This window comes from Populus euphratica, unplaced genomic scaffold, assembly GCF_000495115.2.
Source record: "Populus euphratica unplaced genomic scaffold, PopEup_1.0 scaffold1622.1, whole genome shotgun sequence".
NCBI classification, from domain to species: Eukaryota; Viridiplantae; Streptophyta; class Magnoliopsida; order Malpighiales; family Salicaceae; genus Populus; species Populus euphratica.
The window spans coordinates 20429-42095 of NW_011501464.1; the positions used below are offsets into that span (position 1 = coordinate 20429).

Consider the following 21667-nt stretch of genomic DNA (forward strand, 5'->3'; position numbering starts at 1 on the left):
ATTTTGGTATGGAAATTTTTGTTGGATACAAAGAAACAAGTAAATATATAATGTAATTTGAATTCAATAGATATTGATATTAATAAATGATTTTTTTTAAATAATTACTAGTTTATTGATAGCACTCTTGCTGCGGCTTAGATAAAAAAAAATTGTACATAGAAAAATGATATTTAGATTGTTGAAAGCTTTTCGACAATGTCCTAAAACTCGTTAAAGTGGTTTAAGCTTAAGATTTAAAAAATTTTAAGCTGACTATTTGTTTGTTTAGCTCAATTTTTAAATTAAATTATGTAAAAATCTTGTTTACTTAGTAGATTCAAAGAAAAAAATAAATTTAATATTGAAAAATAAAAATTAAATAAAAATCTCAAATCAAATGATAAAATTAGAATATTTTTTTATATAAAAATCCATATTAAAAAAATAGTTAAAAAACTTAAAATGAATTAAAAACTCCATATTAATTAATAAAATTTAAAAAATGAAAAGGGGCCAAAAAAACCATAAATATCTAATAAAAAAAGCACATGCGTGTGGCTTGAGAGAGAACAGCATGCCTAGGCTATTATTATTTTTTTTTTGAAAAAAATAGAGATGAATTAAAATAAAATATTAAATTGTTTAATAAACTAACCCTTTTTTGTGCGTTTGGTATTGAGGTTGTTGTTGTGGTTGTGGTTTACAAAAAATTATTTTATAAAAAGTACTTTTAGTTGAGATTAGTTTGGAAAAATATATGTTTGGCTAAAATTATGGTTGAAATTGAGGTTGAACAAAAAATAATTTAATGTATTTGTTTAAAATAATACTTTTCAAATTGAGGTTATAAAATAGTTAATATATACATATATATATATATATATATATTAATGATTTTTAATTTACATATTGTAGATTTAACTACTATTGTTATTACATCATGAAATAAATAATATTGATATCAAATATTTTTTATTATTCCATTAAACTATGTGCAATGTCATGACATACGAAATTTATCCAACAAAGACTATATTTCCATGGTTTCTTAAGCGCGCAACAATAAAAACTGAATTTTTAGTTACGCCATTAAGCGATCTCCTTTTAATTTTTTGAATAAAAGACAATTAAAATAAAAATAAAAACTAAATTTCTTTTTAACTGGGTCAGACCCGGCAATAACATAACTGGAATTGCGATTAAATTCCATAAATGCTACAACAATATTCAATATCTTCCTAATTTATGTAGTGTTATTAAATAATATTAAATACTAGTTTTTCGAGTAAAACATAATTTTTTAAAATTTACAATTTCATTATGTATAAAAGTCATTTGACAAGAACTACAGTTTTCATAATTTTTTGAGCGTGCAATAAAATTATGTAAAATATTATCAGGAATAAAATTGAGATTACAATATGAGTAAATTTAATTCACCTTAAACTATTTTTAAAAAAATAAAAAAACAATATTGTTCATGTTCACGTGAACAATGCAAGTGAAATTAATTAACTACACTGGTTTTTCAAGAAAAAAATAAACTTTTACATTGTTTTTCAAAAAAAAAACTATTCACGTGAACAATATGAAAATGGAGCGTGGCTCCACTATTCTGCTTTCTCCCCTACGAGAAGCAGCATCTCCAAAACATGTGATCCGACTGAGATTTTGGTGGGTCTTATCATTAAAAAACAATTTCTTTCTTAATCAAATGGTATTTGATATAGCTGTGGGTGAATCTCACCCGCAGCTATGGTACCAAATAGTCACTTACTAATCTTTATCTAATAGAAAATGGTAAAGTAGAAATATTTTATATCATCAACGTTTCTTCATTTCTTGGAGTTCTGTGAAGTGGGTTGCTAGTAGTGTTTGGTTTCGGCAGATATGCATTGGTTTATTTTCTTTTCCTTTCTTTTTGTGCATGTCTCTTGCAGGTTTTAGCTGCTCCTTTTGATTTTTCCCTTTTCCATTTTATTTTTCTGGTTAGGTCACTTGTATCATGAAATTAATTAACTGCACTGGTTTTTCTAAGAAAAAAAAACTTTTCGCATTGTTTTTCAAAAAAAAATTGTTCATGTGAACAGTATGATAGTGAAGCATGACTCCATTGTTCATGGCTCCACTGTTCTGATTTCTCCCTTGTGAGAAGCAGCAAAATGCTGCTTCTTCAAAACATGCGGTCCAGCTGAGATTTTGGTGGGTTCTATCATTAAATAGCAATTTTTTATTTTAATTAAACAGTATTTAGTGGGTCAATCTCAGCCACAGCCACATTATCAAACAATCACTTAGTAATCTTTACATGATAAACAATGGTAAAAGAGGAATATTTTATATCTTCGATGTTTCTTCATTTCTTGGAATTCTGTGAAGTCTATTGTGGGTTGCTAGTGGTGTTTGGTTTCTGCAGTGTTTGGTTTCGGCAGATATGCATTGGTTTATTTTCTTTTCCTTTCTTTTTGTGCATGTCTCTTGCAGGTTTTAGCTGCTCCTTTTGATTTTTCCCTTTTCCATTTTAGTTTTCTGGTTAGGTCACTTGTATCGTGAAATTAATTAACTGCACTGGTTTTTCTAAGAAAAAAAAAACTTTTCGCATTGTTTTTCAAAAAAAAATTGTTCATATGAACAGTATGATAGTGAAGCATGACTCCACTGTTCTGTTATCAAACAATCACTTAGTAATCTTTACATGATAAACAATGGTAAAGGAGGAATATTTTATATCTTCGACGTTTCTTCATTTCTTGGAATTCTGTGAAGTCTATTGTGGGTTGCTAGTGGTGTTTGGTTTCTGCAGATATGCATTGGCTTATTTTCTTTTCCTTTCTTTCTGTGCATGTCTTGTGCAGGTTTTAGCTGATCCTCTTGTTTTTTCCCTTTTCCATTTTAGTTTTCTGGTTAGGTCACTTATATCGTGACTCAAACACTATAAACCTCGTTGCTTCCATTGCTCTTTCAAAAAATTCAGACTTGTCAGGAAAAAGAACAAAGAAAAAAGAAAAAGCAAGAAGGTGAAGAAGGAAAGAAAGAAGTTTTGGTTGGAGATAGCCCACATTGATTCTTGCATTTAACTTTTGAGTTCTGTTACTGCACTCAAAAATCCCAAGAGTATATATAAACCATGTAACTAATGTCATCTATTATTAAATTCCATGAGTTCAAGAACCTGTTCCAAATTATTAACCAGAGTTATTTAAACAGAAACAATAAACTTGAAAAAACAATGAATCTTAATTTTTAGCTAATCAATTTGTTGACGAATTAAATTAAAATATATATATATATAAACATAAAAGAAAAAAAGAAAAAAAAAGACATCAGATTGCTTGGGTTAACCAACCTAACTTATGGATTAGATTATGAGATATGAATAACTCGACAAAAGTAAAATGAAGAAAGTAACAAAACCTAATTATTTTTTTTTTTTAAAATATCATTATTGAATGTTGAATAATGAGATGGAAAGGATTAGAAAAATAAAAATTATATGTAAAAAGAAAATAAGGCTTAAGAGCTCCTAGTTCAACTCACCAAAATCATGGATTAAGTCATAAGATCAGAATAACTTACAGCAAAAGAAAAATAAAGAAAATCATAAAACCTAAATTTTTTTAAAAATCAATGTATAATTATGATATGGGATAAAAATAAATATGAAAAAAAATAAAAAACAACGTTAACCCTTGTTAGCTTATAAAACCTGTGCTTTAGGCCATTTGATCAAAAGCACCAAATATATATAAAAACAAACTAAAAAAAATCAATTCTCAATAAATTAAATACTCAAAAACACAAAAGGATTCAAAAGAAAAAAAACTTATTAAAAGGAAAAAAAAGTGTGGATACCTAGGTTAAATCATCAAACTCTCGCCTCAGGTCATGAAATTAAAAAAAAAACTCTATAAAAAGAAAAACGAAAAAAACCATAAAGCCTATTTTTTTATTAAAAAAAAACCAATATGAAGTAGTGAGATCATAAAAGAAAACAAATTCTAAAAAAAATATGGGAATCCATGCCAACTTATAAAACTTGCGACCCAAGCAGACCACTTGATTGGAGGCACCAAATCCAGAAAAACTACAATTCTAATTTTTTTAAAAAAAATCAACTGTTAAAGGATGAAATTAAAACAAATACAACCACAAAAAAAATATCAAAATAAAAATAAGAAATTGATAGAAGGAGGGTAAAATGTGAAAAAAAAATGAGTGGGTGCATAATTTTGGATTGAAGGGCTAAATTGAAAAGAAAAAATAAATTCCAAGAAATATTTAAAAGGAAAAAACCACTAAATGAATGAGGACCAAATCTAAAAAATTCAACAAATTAAAAATCTTGATTAAAAGATAAAATTCAAAACAATTGAAAGTGTACAAAAAAAGCAAAAAAAAATGAAGGAAAAAAAAATACCAAGACCAAATTTAAAAAATTAAAATTCTAAATTGCATGATGCAATTGAAAAAAAAAAGTTACAAAAACATCAAGAATAAAAATTAACAAATCAAAAAAATAAAGATTGATATGCAAGTATACTTAACCAAGGGGACTATCCTAAAATTTTAAATGCTAGGGATGAATCTCTTAAGAAGAAAAGAGATAAAAAAAAAAATTTCAAAGAAAATCCATCCATCAAAAAGCAACATGTGTTGCCTAAGATGAAAAAGTACATCATAAGAAATCCGATGACATGGCTAGAGAAGTTTTTTGGTTATCGTATGAAGGCGCACAGATTGTAAAAGAGGGATAGCCTCTGCCACGAGCTTGACAACTTCTATTTTTTTAAAAAAAAAATTATCACTTTAAATGACCAATCTACCCTTTAAATAACTTGCTTACAACTAAAAAAACTCACATGAAAATATGAAATTGCCCCTAAATCAAGCCTAAATAAATAATGAGATAAAGGTTAGTTTCGTGATTTCAAAAAAGAAGGAAAATACACAAATGCCCCGAAGCAAGGCTTAATTAATTCTCGCATAAATGATAAGGTAGTATGAAATCTAAAAAAAAGTCAAATAAAAAATCTTTCCTATTAAAAAATTAACTGCAAATTACAACTTATGTAATTTTTTGTATCAAATTGCAGTAATTTGAAAGGTTGTATGATGAAGATTAAGGATATATATGCTTCCTTTCACATTTTGAAAATAAGACACACTCTTAAAGTTCTTACTTAAAAATGTAAAAGTTTGTCCATAGAATTGCTTATCTTCGTTAAATTATTTTAAATTTGATTGGAGTGGATGTTCACAATATATAAACATTCTTGCTTTAGTTAGCATCTTACAATATTCTCCGACACAATGTACAAAAATTAGAATTCTTAAACTCTAAACTATAGAAAAATAGAATGAGAAAACTCTGATATTTTCTAAACAATTTTTCACTCAATAATCTGATGAAAAAATAACTCATTAATTATTTATATAAAAATAAAAACCAACATAATAAAAAGAACTTAACTCAAAGTTAAGTAGAAAAAATTAATTAGAAAAAACAATGAAAATAACATTTTTTGTATCCAATTTAAAACCTTTCAAATCTATTCTAGCTATAAACTAGTTAGGTGATTTGCCCTAAACCATAGGCTTACTTTTTATTTTCATAAAAAATTTGGGTATTGACTTTGGTAGGATCCAAGGCCAGTTGGGTCCTGCACCGAGCTTCTACACACTAGAGGACTGAAGGCAATTTAGGTCCTACCCCGGGTTATATTGGGTCTTGCACCAGAAGAACTCAAGACTATTTGGGTCTTGCTAGGGCTTACTAAGGTTTTGTAGAGGCTAGGACCTAAGGCTTATTTATGTCCTATAAAGGCTGGGACTCAAGACTATTTGAATCTTACACTAGCAAGATCTAAGGCTGTTTTAGGTCCTATAGCTCAGTAGACCCAAGGCTATTTGGGTCCTGTAGGGGCTGGGATCCAAGGCTATTTGAGGTCCTGCACTCGGTAGAACCCAAAGCTATTTGAATCCAGCAACAACAAGACCCGAGACTATTTATTTAGGTCTTGCCCCAGCCAGGATCCAAGGTTATTTTGGGTCTTGTACCCAATCGAGACCCAAAGTTATTTTAGATCCTACACAATGCTGGATCCAATATAGGCATTTATAATATTAATAATAATATTTATTTTCTCTGTCCAAGTTCTTATATTTTTCAATCATTAAAAAAAAAATATGGTTTTTCTTTGATGGTAATAATAATTTTTTTCTTATTTACTACTACTAATAATAATAATTTGTAATTTTACCCTTCAAATCAAATCATTATTATTTTTTAATAATAATAATGTTTATGATATTAATAATACTATTTTTTATATCAATACTTTTAATTATAGTAAAAATAATATATATATATATATATCTCACTGTTGCATTCTATTTATTGGTTAATGAAATGGACTTCGGCAACAGGAAAATGGCATAGGAATTTAACAGGGTTTTACAGTGACTCAAGAGGGAAAAACACAGGATCTACCCATGATGAAGAACATGCAAGTGCTTGAAGGTGATGAGAATATTTCGATTTTGGCCATTTCTGAAATCTCAGGTGTTGTTTTATGAACATGACTGCCCCTTGGTTTCTGTCCCTTGCTAATTTGATCCCTTTTGAAGGCGATAAGGTCCCACGAAAGAATCATTTAAATGGAAAGAGCAGTAGCCCACCCATGCCACTACGTTATCACATCCAGGATTAGGTCATTCCAACCCCCTGGCCCCACCTCTCATCCACCCCTCTAAGGAGAGGTTTGCGCTCAGTTTTGGATTATTTAAAACAGACCCAGCGGTTCCGTACACAGCATGATCCAATCAATCTACACGTCTAAACTCTCGTTATCACTTGAAAAAAACACTCCCGTTAATCTTTAAAAAAGAAAAAAACTTTATCACGTGCAAGAATTCCAGCCAGCGAGTTGGTACCGATATATATGCTTGCTGTTTCTTCTTTCTTTCCTTTTCTCCAGTAAAAGATTTGATTGTTAGTACTTAGTAGTTAGCTGGATAGAAAAAGAGAGAGAGAAAAGTTATCATGTCACTTCTCACGTAAGTGATTAGCTTGCTATTTTATTTGATTGATTTTCTGGGCTCAATGGAAGGCACTGGGCCCACATTACCTAGCCTTAAAAACGAAGCATTTTTTGGTCGTTTTTAGCTTCTTAGGATGTCATATACACCAAAAGACAGGAACAGCTGCTAGGTGAAAGTGAGAAGGGAAGCAATTACAATGAATAATGACTTTTGAATTTGAAAGAACCAATCACGGCATGATCTTAGGAAGAATTGGAAATGCAAAACTACAATAAACACACCGTTTCATTTATTCACCTAAATGCAATGTTTTATTATGTTCTTTCCTGTTAGTAAAGTTAGTTAAGGTGTTTTTTCACATGTTTATTGAGAGGCATAAATCATGTAATATCTAGTAGTTTCTTGACTTATATATTACATAATACAAAAGTAAAAATGCATGGAAAAAAAATGAATTAACCAGCTATACTGTCTTTTCCTTTCTCTTTTCTCTTGTTTCTATTCTAATCTATACTATTCTATTAGTGTTCTTCTTCCCTTTCAAATTTCTTGATTTCTAGCCTAAAAACTGTATTGCATAATCAAGTACAACCAACTACAACACTACTTTACCTAAGATATAAATTAACTAAGAAAAGAAAATAAAATGAAAAGCATAAACAAGAGCTTAATATCAGCAAAAGTTAAGCATTACAAAAATATATAAAAAAAGAGTAAGAATATGATCTTGATTTGAAAGCCAAATGCCTAAATCCACGGTAAATGCCTTTTTTTATATGTCAAAATTTGGAACTATTGATTTGTTGACTAATTGTTGAGTGATTGTTGAGTGGGTGGCCATATCTAGACTAGGTGACAATCCTTACCCTCTTGTTTCAACAAAACATTATTGTTAACATCAGAATTTGAACATACTATCCTCATGAAAGTTTTAAGAAATTGTCTAAGCTTCCTAACAAAAAACAATAAGGTCATTTGGACTTTTAGAACTCGAGACATGGGCTGAACACTGATTAGTACTTAAAAGTGTATTTTTATCAAGGTTTTATATTATTATTTTGTACTTGAAATATCAATAACTCCTTAATTAAAGCATGTTTTATAATAACATATCTAATAATATAAGATACCCTTAATTTATGGTAAATGTTCATCTTAAATACAAGCCTATCACATAAATGAAAGGATTGATTGCTAAGTTTAAGTGCTGAAATTGAAAGGACAAAAAGATAGCCAAACTTAGAAAAGAGATGCTAACGTAGTCCAAACTGCAATAATATTTAGTAATTGGGTCATATCTGGAGCTGTAGATCTCAGATTTAGGTCTGATTTATATAGATGGAAAGGTGAGATATAGACCTACAACTTTTATGCGGAGATCTAGTTTTAAAAAGGTCATTTTCAAGTCCAAATTATAACAACAACGAAGAAGTCTTAATCTGTCCTACAGCCCAAACACTATTCAGTGTTCAACCCATATCTTGAGTTCTAAAAGTTTAAATAACCTCAATTGTTTTTTTTTCTAAAAAGATGAGATAATTCCTAGAACTTTCATGAGTATAAGTGGTTCCAATTCTAACATTATCAATGATGTTTTATTCAGACAAGAAGATAAGAACTGTCACCAAGTTAAAATATGGTCACCCACTCATTAATTATTTATCAAATCAATAGTTTTAATTTTTGGCCTCTAATAACATTAATCAAATAAGATAATTAATGTCAAACATTTATGATTATAACTTCTGTTAACAACAAATCAAGTTCTTTTCATAGCACAAGTGTCGGGATCAAGTTCCTTTCATAGCACAAGTGTCGGTTACATCATACGGTTGGGCTATGAAAGTGCCAAGTATTTGTTGTGCCAAGTATTATACAACATAAATCTAGAATAACCATTTAATAAGCAAAGTATTAAGAGTGAACAAGATAACAAATACAAAACATGTTAGTATCAAACATTAAAGTCCATGTTAAGGTTACACTATACTTATTCTTACACTATTAGTGTAACCTTTTCACATTGACATAATAAACTTAGCTAAACATAATGAAAGAGAGAAACATAAATAAACAAGATAAGAGCATAAATAAGATAAAAGTTAACTAATTAAAAGAAAAGAATTGAAAGATATAAACAAGATATTAATGAAAGCAAAACTTGAGCATTACAAAAATACAAAGAGAGAAAGTAAGAGCATGATCTTGATTTGGAAACCAAGATGTCTAAATGCATGGAAAATGCCTTCTTTTATAGTAAAAAATTGATAATTATTGATTTGATGACTAACTGTTGAGTGGGTGGGCACATCTTGACTTGGTAACAATCCTTATCTTCTTATCTGCCAAAAACGTCATTGATAATATTATAATATTATAATTTGAACCAATATTCCCATGAAAGTTCTAGGAAATTATTTTAGCTTTCCAGAAAAAAAAAAAATTAAGGTCATTTGGACTTCTAGAACTCTAGATATGGACTAAATACTGAAAAGTGTCTAAGTTGCAGGATAGATTCAGACTTCTACATTGTTGCTAAGATTTGGACTTCGAAATAGTAGAATTAAGTCTTGCCTTTTTATAAAAATTTTAGGCTTATGTCTTAGCTTTCATCCATACAAAGCAGAACTAAATCCAAGTTCTACAGCTCTAGTTATGATCTAATTACCAAACAGTATTCATGTTTAGACTTAACCGGCATCTCTTTTCTAAGCTTCATCATCTCTTTGTCCTTTCAATACTTCAACTCTTCAATAAATCCTTTCATTTATATGATAGGCCTGCATTTAGGATGAACATTTAGATGTTCAATATCACTTTGTTCATGAAGTGGTGGAAAATGGAAGTATAGATTTTTAGAAGGTTCACATAAAGAAAAACCCAGCAGATGCTTTGACCAAACCAGTCAATAATAACAAATATATATAGTACAGATCCTCTTATGGCATAACTGAAACATAAGGAGCATGAAGATGGCAAGTATACAAAGGATAGAGGAATCATAAATGATCAAGTGTGAAGACTTGATTAATTCATCAAAGTCTTCAAGTGGGAGAATGTGAATCCATCTGGGCACTAATTAGCGCTAATGTGAATCCAACAGGGTACCAATTGATGCCACTTACTTCTTATCTTTTCTAAGATAAAAGTTGGATGTTTGCCTATAAATAGACAATGCACCCAAGCCTTTAGATGCACCACAAGAGAGAAGAACAAAAGAGTAAGAGAGGGAAAGTAATCCCATAAAATTATAAGGTATTTGTAAGAGAGTAAGTGAGGTGTTTTCTCCTAGTAATAAAGAGATTTTAGTTCTCCTATTAGTAGAAAGAGGTTGTAATTCCCATATTACTTAGTAAAATCCTTTTATATTTGCATGTGGATGTAGCCAGATTGGGTAAATCATATAAACTCTTGTGTGTCATTTCTCTTTTTATCTTATCTTTTACTTTTTGTCTTGTCAGGTTTGCATGCCAATATCCTAACACACATTACCTTATGCTTAATTTTTATCATATAAATGAGGATAGTGAGATTTGAACTCGTGATCGCTTCATCATTAAGACTCTTAATCTTAATGTTTGACTCCTGCCTCATTAATTATTGAAACAATCTTAATTCCTAAAGGTGTTTTTTCATTTGTTCTTATTAAAGAATAATATAAATCATATCTCATATCTTATAACTTCACCTATATTATATGCAGTGATGAGATTAGTTGAGATGCGTGTAAGCTGACTCGGACATCTACATTTTAAAAAAATAATAGAAAATTTCAACTTACTTGTACACGTGTATCCTCTATCTTATATTCATATCTTATATCCAATGATGGGATATGAGAAATTTTAGGCCACTCAGAGCCATTCTCCTCTCTACAATTTTACGATAAAAATGGACTCCCTCCTAAAATCCATAATTGCTTTAATTTAGAGAGGCATTACATGGCTTTTGAACTTGGCAGACACTTGAGATTCTTGCAATGACAGGTCCAAAGATATTAAAGAGCTTGTTTTGGAGTATAGTTACAGTTGATTTTCATAGAGTTTTTCACTTATAAATGTATTAAAAATAATATTTTATTATTATTTTTTAAAAAATTATTTTTGATATTAGTGTATCAAAATGATCTAAAAATATAAAAAATATATTAATTTGAACAAAAAAATAATTTTTTTTAATTTTTTAAAAATATAAAAGCAAACAAGACCAATATTAAAAAAAAAAAAAAGTTATCCCAACCAATCTGGTAAAGCTTCCTCAAATTCCTCTCTCCCATGAAACACCTTAAATAAAAATACTTACGGCAATGAGGTGTTGAAGTAGATGAGATACACTCTTCAATTTATCCCATCCATGTAATCTAGGCTTTCAAGGGACCCACTCAAGTGTTGGATTGAGTGTAAAACTCCTGCAGTATCTTGGAATTACAAAAACAAGATTTCAATAAGAGAATCGAAAAAGAAAAGTTTTTTTAAATAATATTAAAAGCTATGATTTACTAATCAATATAGATCATTTATTCTTTCACAATGAGCATGAAAAATTGTAAATCCTCTAATACGATTTATTTAAAAGCTATTTAAATATATATTGATTTGTACTAAATAATTCTACGTTCTCCTAAAATTTTTGTTATAAAGAATTTAAAGTCTAACTTAAGTTATGAGACTTATAAAAATTATAAAATAAATAGATATTAATACACTTGATCTGATTAACTATGATGTTTTTTTATATCTCATTTTTATTTAAATTCTAGAACACCTTGGAATTTCCTCTTATTTCCATGATTCTATAGACAAAATTAAAAATCTTATTTAAAAAGGATAATTCACAAATTATGTACGAAAAATACAACAAAATATTATATATTTGAGAGCATGGATTGGGCTTTATCAGCAGGCCTCCACGCTTGCCTGCTTTATATTTCTTCTTGTTCTGTAATGTAAACCCTTTGAGGGTTGAGATTGCTTTTTCACCTCTTGATTCTCTAATCAAAAGCACGAACAAACTCATAATCACTGCAAAGGTGAGTTCTTTAGTTCTCCCGTTTTTGTTTAATTCCTCAATTCATGCTTCTCTGACTGAAATATTCTGTACCCTTAGTTGTTTTTATTTTATGTTTTTGTGAACTTTCTCTGAATGCGTTGTTTGGTTGCTAAGAAGAGACTGGAAAGTACTAAGAAGAGACTGGAAAGTAATAATTTTGACATTGATCCAGTGTCAGAAATGGGAAAATAGTGATGGGTTTTATTTTATTTTTTCTCCGAGCTTTGATCAAATATCACTTTTTGTTGGATGTATGAAACCAGTGTAATATATTTCTTAAAAAAAAAAGAGCAAAAAGATGATCCTTTTTTGTATTTTGCATTGTTTAGTTACTTTTCAATTCGTTGAACGTGGGTTAGAAAATTAAATTTATAAGATTTTTTTTTTTCCTGGATTTATTGAGGGAATTTTGAGAAAATGCTTAGAATTATCATTGATTGTCTTATTTTTTGGTTTTATTCAATTTGAGAAATTGTTGATTATACGTGTATTGAGAATTAAAAGGCGCGTCTGCCCATTCCATTGTACTTATGGCTTATGTGGATGATGATGGTTCGTCGGGCTCTGGAGATGATGTCAACATGCTGGATGGACACAGCAAGCGTCAATCTGTGACGCCAGGAGGTTCTGGTCGTGGGAAGAGGAGTCGTAAGGCTACTGGTGATGCCATTGTGGATGCTATGCTGGAAATTGCTGCTGCTTCTAAAATGAGGGCAGCTGCTATTATGAAGAATGAGGATCGGTTTTCTATATGCAAATGCATCAAGGTATTGGATGAGATGCAAGGTGTTGATCAACGGATTTACTTTCTTGCCTTGGATTTATTTGAGAACCCCAATGCCAGGGAGATATTTATCTCACTAAAGAGTGAGAAAAGGTTGCCATGGTTGCAGGGAAAATGTAACGCTACCCCTAGCTGAATTAGTTTTGATTGACTCTTTTAGTAGTGTATTTTTCCTAGTCACTGATAATGGTTATGCTTTGTATGTAGAAAGTACTCAAGAAACCCCATGCAGCTGTAACTAGTTTGACTATTAATGGCTGTTTTGCAAGTTTAATGATCTTAAATGATAGAGAGCACTGTGACTTTCCATTGTTTGGTTAATTTGGCCACATCACCTAGTCTATAGGGATTCTTGTTTGTCTTGAAGGTCAATAAGTGAAGTAGAAATACATCAAAGAGAAACTACATTTCTTTATCTATATATTTAACCTCTCGCATTGTGTTGTATATTCTGTATTTTAATCCAATTTGTACAGATACTTCAGTTAGCATGGAAGACCAACTTAGAATTGGACAAGATGGAATTAGTTGCTGCCGCCACGGGCTATTACTATTATAATAGCTTGACTCGGCAACCTCGACATAGTTCATCACCTAACAGAAGTAGCTTTATGCCTGAAGTACTGGATGGCCCTGATGATTCATGCCGGGAAATGTTTTGTATGTGAATAAACATGTTTTCCACTATCTCTCTGGCATTTTCAGACAGAGGCATGCTTCATGATAGATGAGCTGCTGGCAATTTTCTTGAACATTATTAGTCATTATGAGCGTAACAGAGTTATTCAAGAAAGATTTCAGTGAAAGCATAAGCCGGCATTTCAATAATGTGTTGAAGAGTTGACGGAATCATGTCACCTTCACGTGAATTCATACAACCACCACCTATGGTCACCGCTCCAGATATTCTCTCTAGTAAGTAGATTTTATCCATACTTCAAGGTTAATCTCTGCAAAACTATTCTTGATCTTCTGTGATGCCTTATGTTATGCCAGTTACTTCTTTTTATTCAGGATAGTATCGATGTCATAGATGGCATACATGTTCTTGCACATCTACCAGCCAAGGACCAATCTCGATTTCGTAATAAGGTGTTTTATCACAATAATTTGGCTGTTTGCACATTTGACTTGCAGTTTATATTTATTTATCCGGGCGTGGAGGGCGCTGCTGTTGATTCTCGTTTATCAAGAGCAGTCCTTGATGATCCGGATCAAAATTTCCCTAGCATACCTGAAGGTTCTCTCACACAGACACAACTTGCAGTAGTCTGTGCGCTACCACAGTATTGATGCGTCTATGCATAATTTGTACACAATTTTGCACACACTTTTCCTAGCATGTTAAAGAATTGGCGCATGAGTGCACACACAAGCCCTCAATTTCCAACATGGACCTTTTATTTCTCTAGCTGTTTTCTTGGTTTACTTACCATTGTGTCCGTGACAGGAAAATACCATCACAGGATACTCAAATGTGGAAGGTTTTATTGCTCCATATCCAGAAGTTCGCTGTCACCTTCATGAATTTAGAGGTGCCAATCGGCTGCCTAAAAATCCACAGGAACTGTTTAATCACAGACATTCTTCTCTTAGAAACGTCATCCAGAGATCTTTCAATGTGTTGAAAACACGATCTCCTGTTCTCAAAGCTGCCCCTCAAATATGGATTTCATATCCAAAGGGACATAGCTGTTGCTGCATGCGTTTCGAAAATGGGTGATCAGTCATACTCTTTTTTTTTTTTTTTTTATAAATACATTATCTGCACGTCAAGAGGTGCACAGAGCAAATTAGTCAACCTCGAATAATTCCGACATGAATTTATCTGGTAATTACATCTTTTGCATGTCATCACGTGTGCCTAAAGCAAATATGTCAACATCTGATAATTCCAACATCAACTTATCCAGAGGCAGTAAATGGAAAGAGGAAGACAAGGTGACGTCATAAAGAGATAAGGATGTTGGTACTTGTATGTGTGTGTGAATATATATATTAGTTAGGTGGCCAGCTACACTGAGAACTCACCTTTGCATAAAAAATTTAGATTCTGATATAGAATTCAAAGCTATTTTAGTTGCTAGCTGGGACTCAAGTCTATTTTGAATCTTACACTATCAATGATTCAAGACTATCTTGAATTCTGGACAGGGTAGGATTCAAGACAATTTAGATCAGGCACTCGGCTCCTATGCATTAAAATACTGAAGGGTATTTTAGGTCCTTTATCTGCATGCTATACGAAACTAATGCTATTTTAGTCCTGTCTATTTTAGGTCCTGCTTTACCGGGATCCAAAATTATATTGGGTCCTGCACTAGCAACTCAAAGGCTATTCGGATCTTGTATCTAGTTGAATTTGAAGTTATTTTAAATTTTATCTTGACTAAAATCCATGGGTATTTTAGATTTTTTAGATCCTACACCTAGTTGGATTCGAAGCTATTTTGGAATCTGTTTCGACTAGAACTTAAAGCTATTTTGAATCTTGCATTGACAGGTCTAAAGTTTTTTAGCCTGTTAGACTTTAAGATTATTTTAGGCTATTTATAATAAAAATAATAATATTTTTAGTATTGATATTTTTAATTATAATAAAAAAATATTTATAAGACAAATAATAATATTTTATCATATTAATAATAATATGAAACTTGTTTCATCAAAGTTTATACAACAATATTTTTTTTAAATTTTTTTTAACAATAATGATAATGATAATTGTTATTATTATTAGTTTTTCAATTTTCTTCTCTTTTTAATAATAATACTTTTAATTACAATAATAATAATAATATTTAGAATACAAATAATAATATGTATCGTATTAATAATAATATTAAACTTACTTGATCAAAGTTGCTATAGTAATAATTGTTTTTTGAAAAAATTATTCATAATAATAATAATGATAATTGTTATTATATAATTTGTTTTTCATTTTTCTTCTTTGTAGGGCCTGCTAATCCAATAGCACGAGTCTCTAAACCCAAGGATTGTGAAAACAAACCTCGGTGGCCGAGACTGCACCCATCGCGTGGGTCTACTGGCTAGGCATTCAAGGCTATAAATCCTACCTCGTGGATATGCACACCCTAAGCTCACGGGTTTGCAGACCCACACGACCTCGGGCTATAGCTAGACATACGAATATGCCCCTAGCATCTAAAGTTGGGCAAATCCTGTGCCAGATATGCATGCTAGGGTCTTGGATTGCCCTAACACTAGGTGTCTATAGCATGGGCCTTGCCCAAATGCGTGTGGCCTACCCAATGCCTAGGTATTCGCAACCTTAGGGGGCGTACCTCTAGTTAGGCATTTGTAACCTACAGGCTATAGCTTTACCATGTTTCCACTAAACAGTATAATCTATAGTGAAAGCACTTATATTTTATAATACTTGTGTTATAGTGTAGAACAGTATAATCTATAATAAAAATACTTATAATACTCAATAGCCCGCTATATATATATATATATAGAGAGAGAGAGAGAGAGAGAGAATAGGACAACTTGGCCTTTTTTTTTATTATTATTATTATTATGGTCTCACAGATAAGTCCACCCTAGCTTGAAAATTAAGAAGAAAACTAAATAGTATAGTGAAAATACTATATACACGCTCACAAAACAATGTCGTAGGTAGAGAAAGTGTTTTTTTTTTAATATCCTTGAAGTATTTTCTATTTAGTCATTAAATTGTTTTTTCAATTTTGTCTTGATATATTAGGTTGATTTGATGATTTATTTTAAATTTTTTAATAAAATTTTTATGGTTTAAAAGCAATCCTCACATTAAGTTAATGTTTAATTTTATAAAATAAAATTCAATTTTATTGCTTTCATAAAAACTTAACATGTAGGGATCGAATTTGACACTAGAGCAAAACATGTAGGGTTTTTTTCTTTTTATTATTATTGTTCATGAGATGCATTTTTTAAACTTTTGGTCCCCAAAGTTTTCTTGATTTTCATTTTGGATCCCTTTTATTAAAGTTTTGACGTTTCTTTCCTATACTTTATTTATTTTGCATTTTAATCTTATAATTTTATAGGAAGATAGAGTCTCTAGAAAATAGAAGAGAAAAGAAAAACATTATTGGTTGTTTATATTTTAGTAATAATAAAAAAGCTAATTTAAGTAGTAATATGTTTTATTTGATGAGATGAGTTTTATATAGTTTTTTTAACCCCTTAATTTGCTAGAATAAATGGATTTAGGATCAAGAATATTTTTAAAATTTAGGTTGACTTTTAATTTTTTTAATCAAGGTTGTTTGGAGGTTAAATGTGTTTATTGGGGTTTATGAGTTTTTCTTAGATATTTTCAAGTTGAAAAAGATTTTGAAAACAAGCTTTTTTTACCACTTAAGGTGGCCAATGTAAAATCAACAAATTACATGTTATCTAAATAAATAGATGACACATTGTTCATCCATTTTAAGAAAAAAATGAAAAAAAGATGGGTAGGAGCACAAATATATCCTCTTTCAACAAATATGTTTGTGTGTGTGTATATATATTTCCTTCAATTTTAGTTATTACTCATTAAAATAAATTAATTGAAAATTTATTTTGAATATTAGTTTATTAAATACTATATAAATTTTACTTTGTTTTTAATAAAATTATAGCAATCTTTTATAACATTAACAAATGCTCTTTTTATACATCCCTCCATGATTCCCTTCAATTTTATTTGGTGGCTTCCTTCAATTTTATTTGGTGGCTTTTTTATGCATGTATATTTTTATTATTATATACTTAAATAAAAAATAAATTAAAAAATTATTAAACCAAACTGGATTTATATTCTGATTGCAGCTTTGATGGACGATCTTGGTTTACCTTGATGATTCCAAACACTGTCAATCTTATTTTTTTTTTTAAAAAAAAAAGCTAGAGCAACACTATTTTAAAGAATCTTTTTAAAGTTAAACTCAGTTTTGATTAGGTTATATTTGAACCTGCTAGTTTAATTGAGTCGCTTACACACTATTTAATCTAGGCTATTTAATCTGAAACAAAGGGCTGAATCGGTGGGTCTTTAGGCTGACTTTTAAGGCTAGGTTTATTAACATTGTGAAAAAAGTTTCCCACAACAAGGCACTAGAAACCTATTATTCCTATATTTTTTTCATAGATCCACTTTAGAGTATTATTTTGTAATTGAAACTTTCTTTTAAGATTATGATAAAAGGTTGTTTTAAAAATAAATATTATGCTAGAATGCTGGAAAATTGGAAGCATAGTGATAAGATAAAGAGATTGTGATTAGAAATATACTTTTCTTATCTTTATTTCAAATTGATCATTATTTATTTATTTATTTATTATGATTATTTATGATTTTTATATTAAATAAAAACACAGAAAAAACCTATATTTCTTTATAATAAAAAAATTAATAAAAAAAGATGGAATTATACTAGCAAATCTTTTATTTTTCAATGAAACTTAAATTATTTGTCTTCTTGTAAAAAAAATTAAATGAAAAAAACTCGAAGGGCTTCCTACAACAGAATATATGTTATCTGAAACTATTTTTCAATTTCATAAATTAGTTTTCATTAGCATTAACAACACTTTTTAATATTTATTAGTGTATATAATTCTTAATTTATTTTATTAAATACGCACATCAAATTTTCAATAAATACCTAAGACAGCATGCAATGCACCTGCTTCAATAATAACAAATAGTGGAGTAATAAATAAATATGTATGGGTTAGGTATGCCCAATTGATCAAGTGGGTTCTGAAGAGTCCAAATTTGCTAGCACTTCTTCTTTAGCCAAGAATGAATGCAATAATTTTCTTTCCTTCCTCTCAAGTTGTGTTTTGTCCAAAAGATCTAGCTAGATCCTTCACAGGCTTCCCTTCCTAATTTCAAGAATAGTTTTTAAACTTGAAAGATTTGGATTTTGATCAGCTTATCCAATCCAATTATTTAAGTTATTTTTTTTTAAATTAAAATATATTATTTTAATAAAAAATAAAAATCAACAAATTACAATTAAATTTATAATGGAGTTTTATCCGGTTATTTGGATTGTTGATCAGCTTGAATTTTAATTATTTTTATTTTTTTAAATTTAATCTAATTTTAACCTTAAATTGACCGGTCTTAGATTGACTGGTTGGTCAGATGTGTTTCAAAAATATTATCTCAAGTTCGAAGATTTAACTGTTTGTAAGTGCACAAATGAATTTTGGCGTCTTCCCAAAGAGCTTAGAACATGTTTATTCCCAACGTGCTGTCTGCTCGTGACGACTGTGGGGTACATAACAACTTGTCAATTTCTTTTTGTTTTTGTAAAAGGCTGTCATATCTTGTTATAGAAATTTCTTTCAAATTCTGGCTGGATGAAATGTTCCGGTTCTATTCTAATTATTATTATGTTGTTTAATAATATTTCTTACTATTTTTTAAATAATATTTTATTTTATAATATTAATTATATTTTTTATTCTAACAGTTGAATTGAATGAAAATTTTATGAAAAATCTTTTAATATATTAACATATACTATAAAACAATTAGAGATTAGAAAGGCCTTACAAGACATCTTATCACATTTTTATAATTTTATTAAAATTTATAATTTTGCTAAGAAAAATTATTTTATTGTGTTTTTTATATTATTTTTAAAAATTTTATTATTTAGCAATAAGTTTATTAATAATCAAACTTTATAATCTTTTATAATTTATTTTATTTGGATTCTCATAGTCTTATGATCTATATCATAAATTTAAAAGGTTAACCAAAGTTGATTCGAGTCGATTTAATATATTGTTATCTTAATATTATTTTTTAAAAAAGATGTATCTTAGATTTTTTTTAAGTCAAATTATGTTTTTATTAGTTATTCATGTTATTTTTAGACTCATCAAGCCAATACAATCGTATCAGTCCAACTCTCACTTTTTTAGTTGTGTTTGAAATTTTAATTGCACAATTTATAAAAGCAATACAATCCCGAAACGACATGTTAAAACGCTTCGAAACCGAATATATTGTTTCAATTGAAAAATAAAACTCATGGCCCAAGTCAACCCATTCCAGAAAACTCCATGGAAAGAAAATAATTTTTTTATGAAGTCTAATTAAAAAATATTTAATTAAAAAACCCAAAGAATAAATAGAATCAATTCGGATCAACCTACCAAAAACCTGACTCATGAGATCAATATAAATCATAGAAAGCAAATAAAAAAAATTATGAAGCTTAATTTCTAATCAACCTAATATTCAAGGATAAAATTAATAACTTTTTTTAGTAAAAGCAGTACAAGAAATAGCCCGAGTCCACCAAATTCGACTATTAAATTTATGACATAATTCATAAAATTAGGATAAATTCATAAAAAAATAATATAAAGTCTCACTTCTAATAAATCTAATATTAAAAGTTAAAATTGAAAAGAAAAAAAATTCATAAAACCAGAACACAACCTAACATAAAAAAATAAATAAAATTATGAAGTATAATTTTTAAAACAATCTAATATTGATAAATGAAATTGAAAAAATATATAAATTAAAAAGAAAAAGACTAGGTTGTTGAATGGTTGAATTGAAAAAAAAAACAAAACTATTATAATAAATAATTGTTTGTGAATTTAATTAGAAGAGTAACATCCTTTAATTTTATTTTTTAATTAATATTAAGAAGATATTGATTTTTGTGTTCTTGACATCCTTCCCTCAATCATGCTGATATTAGCATTTCCGAATCTTATAGGTCTTGTAAATTTGCATAAAACGAAACAAAGGGATATCTTCTATATTTTCTTTGTACCAAAAATTATGAAATTTTTTTCAGCTCTTATGGTAAATTAAAAATATCAACATAACAACATATTTTATATTTTATTTTCCCATACTATTATACTCCTCAGAAAAAAAATGTGTTATTTTATTTTAATTTATGTGTTATTTCACAAATTGAACAATTATGTTAAATTAAAATGTCATATCAACACAAGATTATATTTTAAAGGTTTCGTTTCACAAACTAATCAATAATTAATGTATAATTAAAATGTCATGTCAATACAAAATATATATATAATTAAATACATGCCTGTTATATTTTATTTTTCCCAATCTATTGTGATTTTTAGAAAGATCGTGTTGTTTCATCTTAATGAATATCTTGTTTCATATATAATAATCAATTAAGCAATTGAGAGATCAAGTAAAAAATTTAGTTTTATTGGCTGACAAACTATCTTTCAAAATAATAAAAATAGTTGAAAATAATAAAAATAGTTGAGCAGTAGAAAAGTGTAAGTAATTATATGGATTAAAACATAAAATTTATTATTTAATAATGTTATTTATTTTTATTCAAGAATTGTTAATAATTTTAAAGTATGCAAGTAAAATAAAAGTGAAAAATATTGATTTAAAATATCTTTAAAAGTGAGCAAATTAAGATGTAACAATATATATCTTTTAGAAGCATAAATGTTATAGATAAAGAATTTACTTTCATTTTAAAAAATTAGTTCAAGTGTTTTAGTTATAAAAAATTAAAAATATAATTAAATATGAATTTGATAAAAGGTGTAACATCCCTAATTTTTGGGTCATAACATATTTTTTAATATATAAAATATAAGGAAATGTTTTTTTTATCATAAATCACTAATGAAAATTTGTATTAAATTTTCAGCAGAATTCTTCTATATTTAGATCATTCCAAATTATTAATAACAATATATATTAAACCCTTACAATTTATACATCAATCATAGTTTCTTAACAATATAACAAAACAAATATATAACATTATAATT

General features: G+C 28.8%; 1 protein-coding gene and 1 pseudogene across 3 annotated transcripts; both read left to right on the forward strand.

Moving 5' to 3' along the window:
* Positions 1–11968: 11968 nt before the first annotated feature.
* On the forward strand, positions 11969–13177 carry LOC105117928 (uncharacterized). 3 transcript variants are annotated; one of them, XM_011015750.1, is made up of 2 exons: positions 11969–12052; positions 12601–13177. In XM_011015750.1, exon 2 carries the CDS (start codon positions 12603–12605, stop codon positions 12990–12992), a length of 390 nt encoding a protein of 129 aa, XP_011014052.1. In that variant the 5' UTR covers positions 11969–12052; positions 12601–12602; the 3' UTR covers positions 12993–13177. The 3 variants fall into 3 exon arrangements, with proteins under 3 accessions (XP_011014052.1, XP_011014051.1, XP_011014050.1); XM_011015749.1 differs by having other exon boundaries at positions 11975–12055; positions 12596–13177; XM_011015748.1 differs by having other exon boundaries at positions 11975–12052; positions 12577–13177.
* Positions 13178–13374: 197 nt separating this feature from the next.
* LOC105117929 (uncharacterized) lies at positions 13375–14773 on the forward strand (annotated as a pseudogene).
* Positions 14774–21667: the final 6894 nt, after the last annotated feature.

Bases quoted from the DNA above. Each gene is read 5' to 3' on its own strand.
- LOC105117928 (XM_011015750.1), top strand. From the start codon at position 12,603: ATGGCTTATGTGGATGATGATGGTTCGTCGGGCTCTGGAGATGATGTC.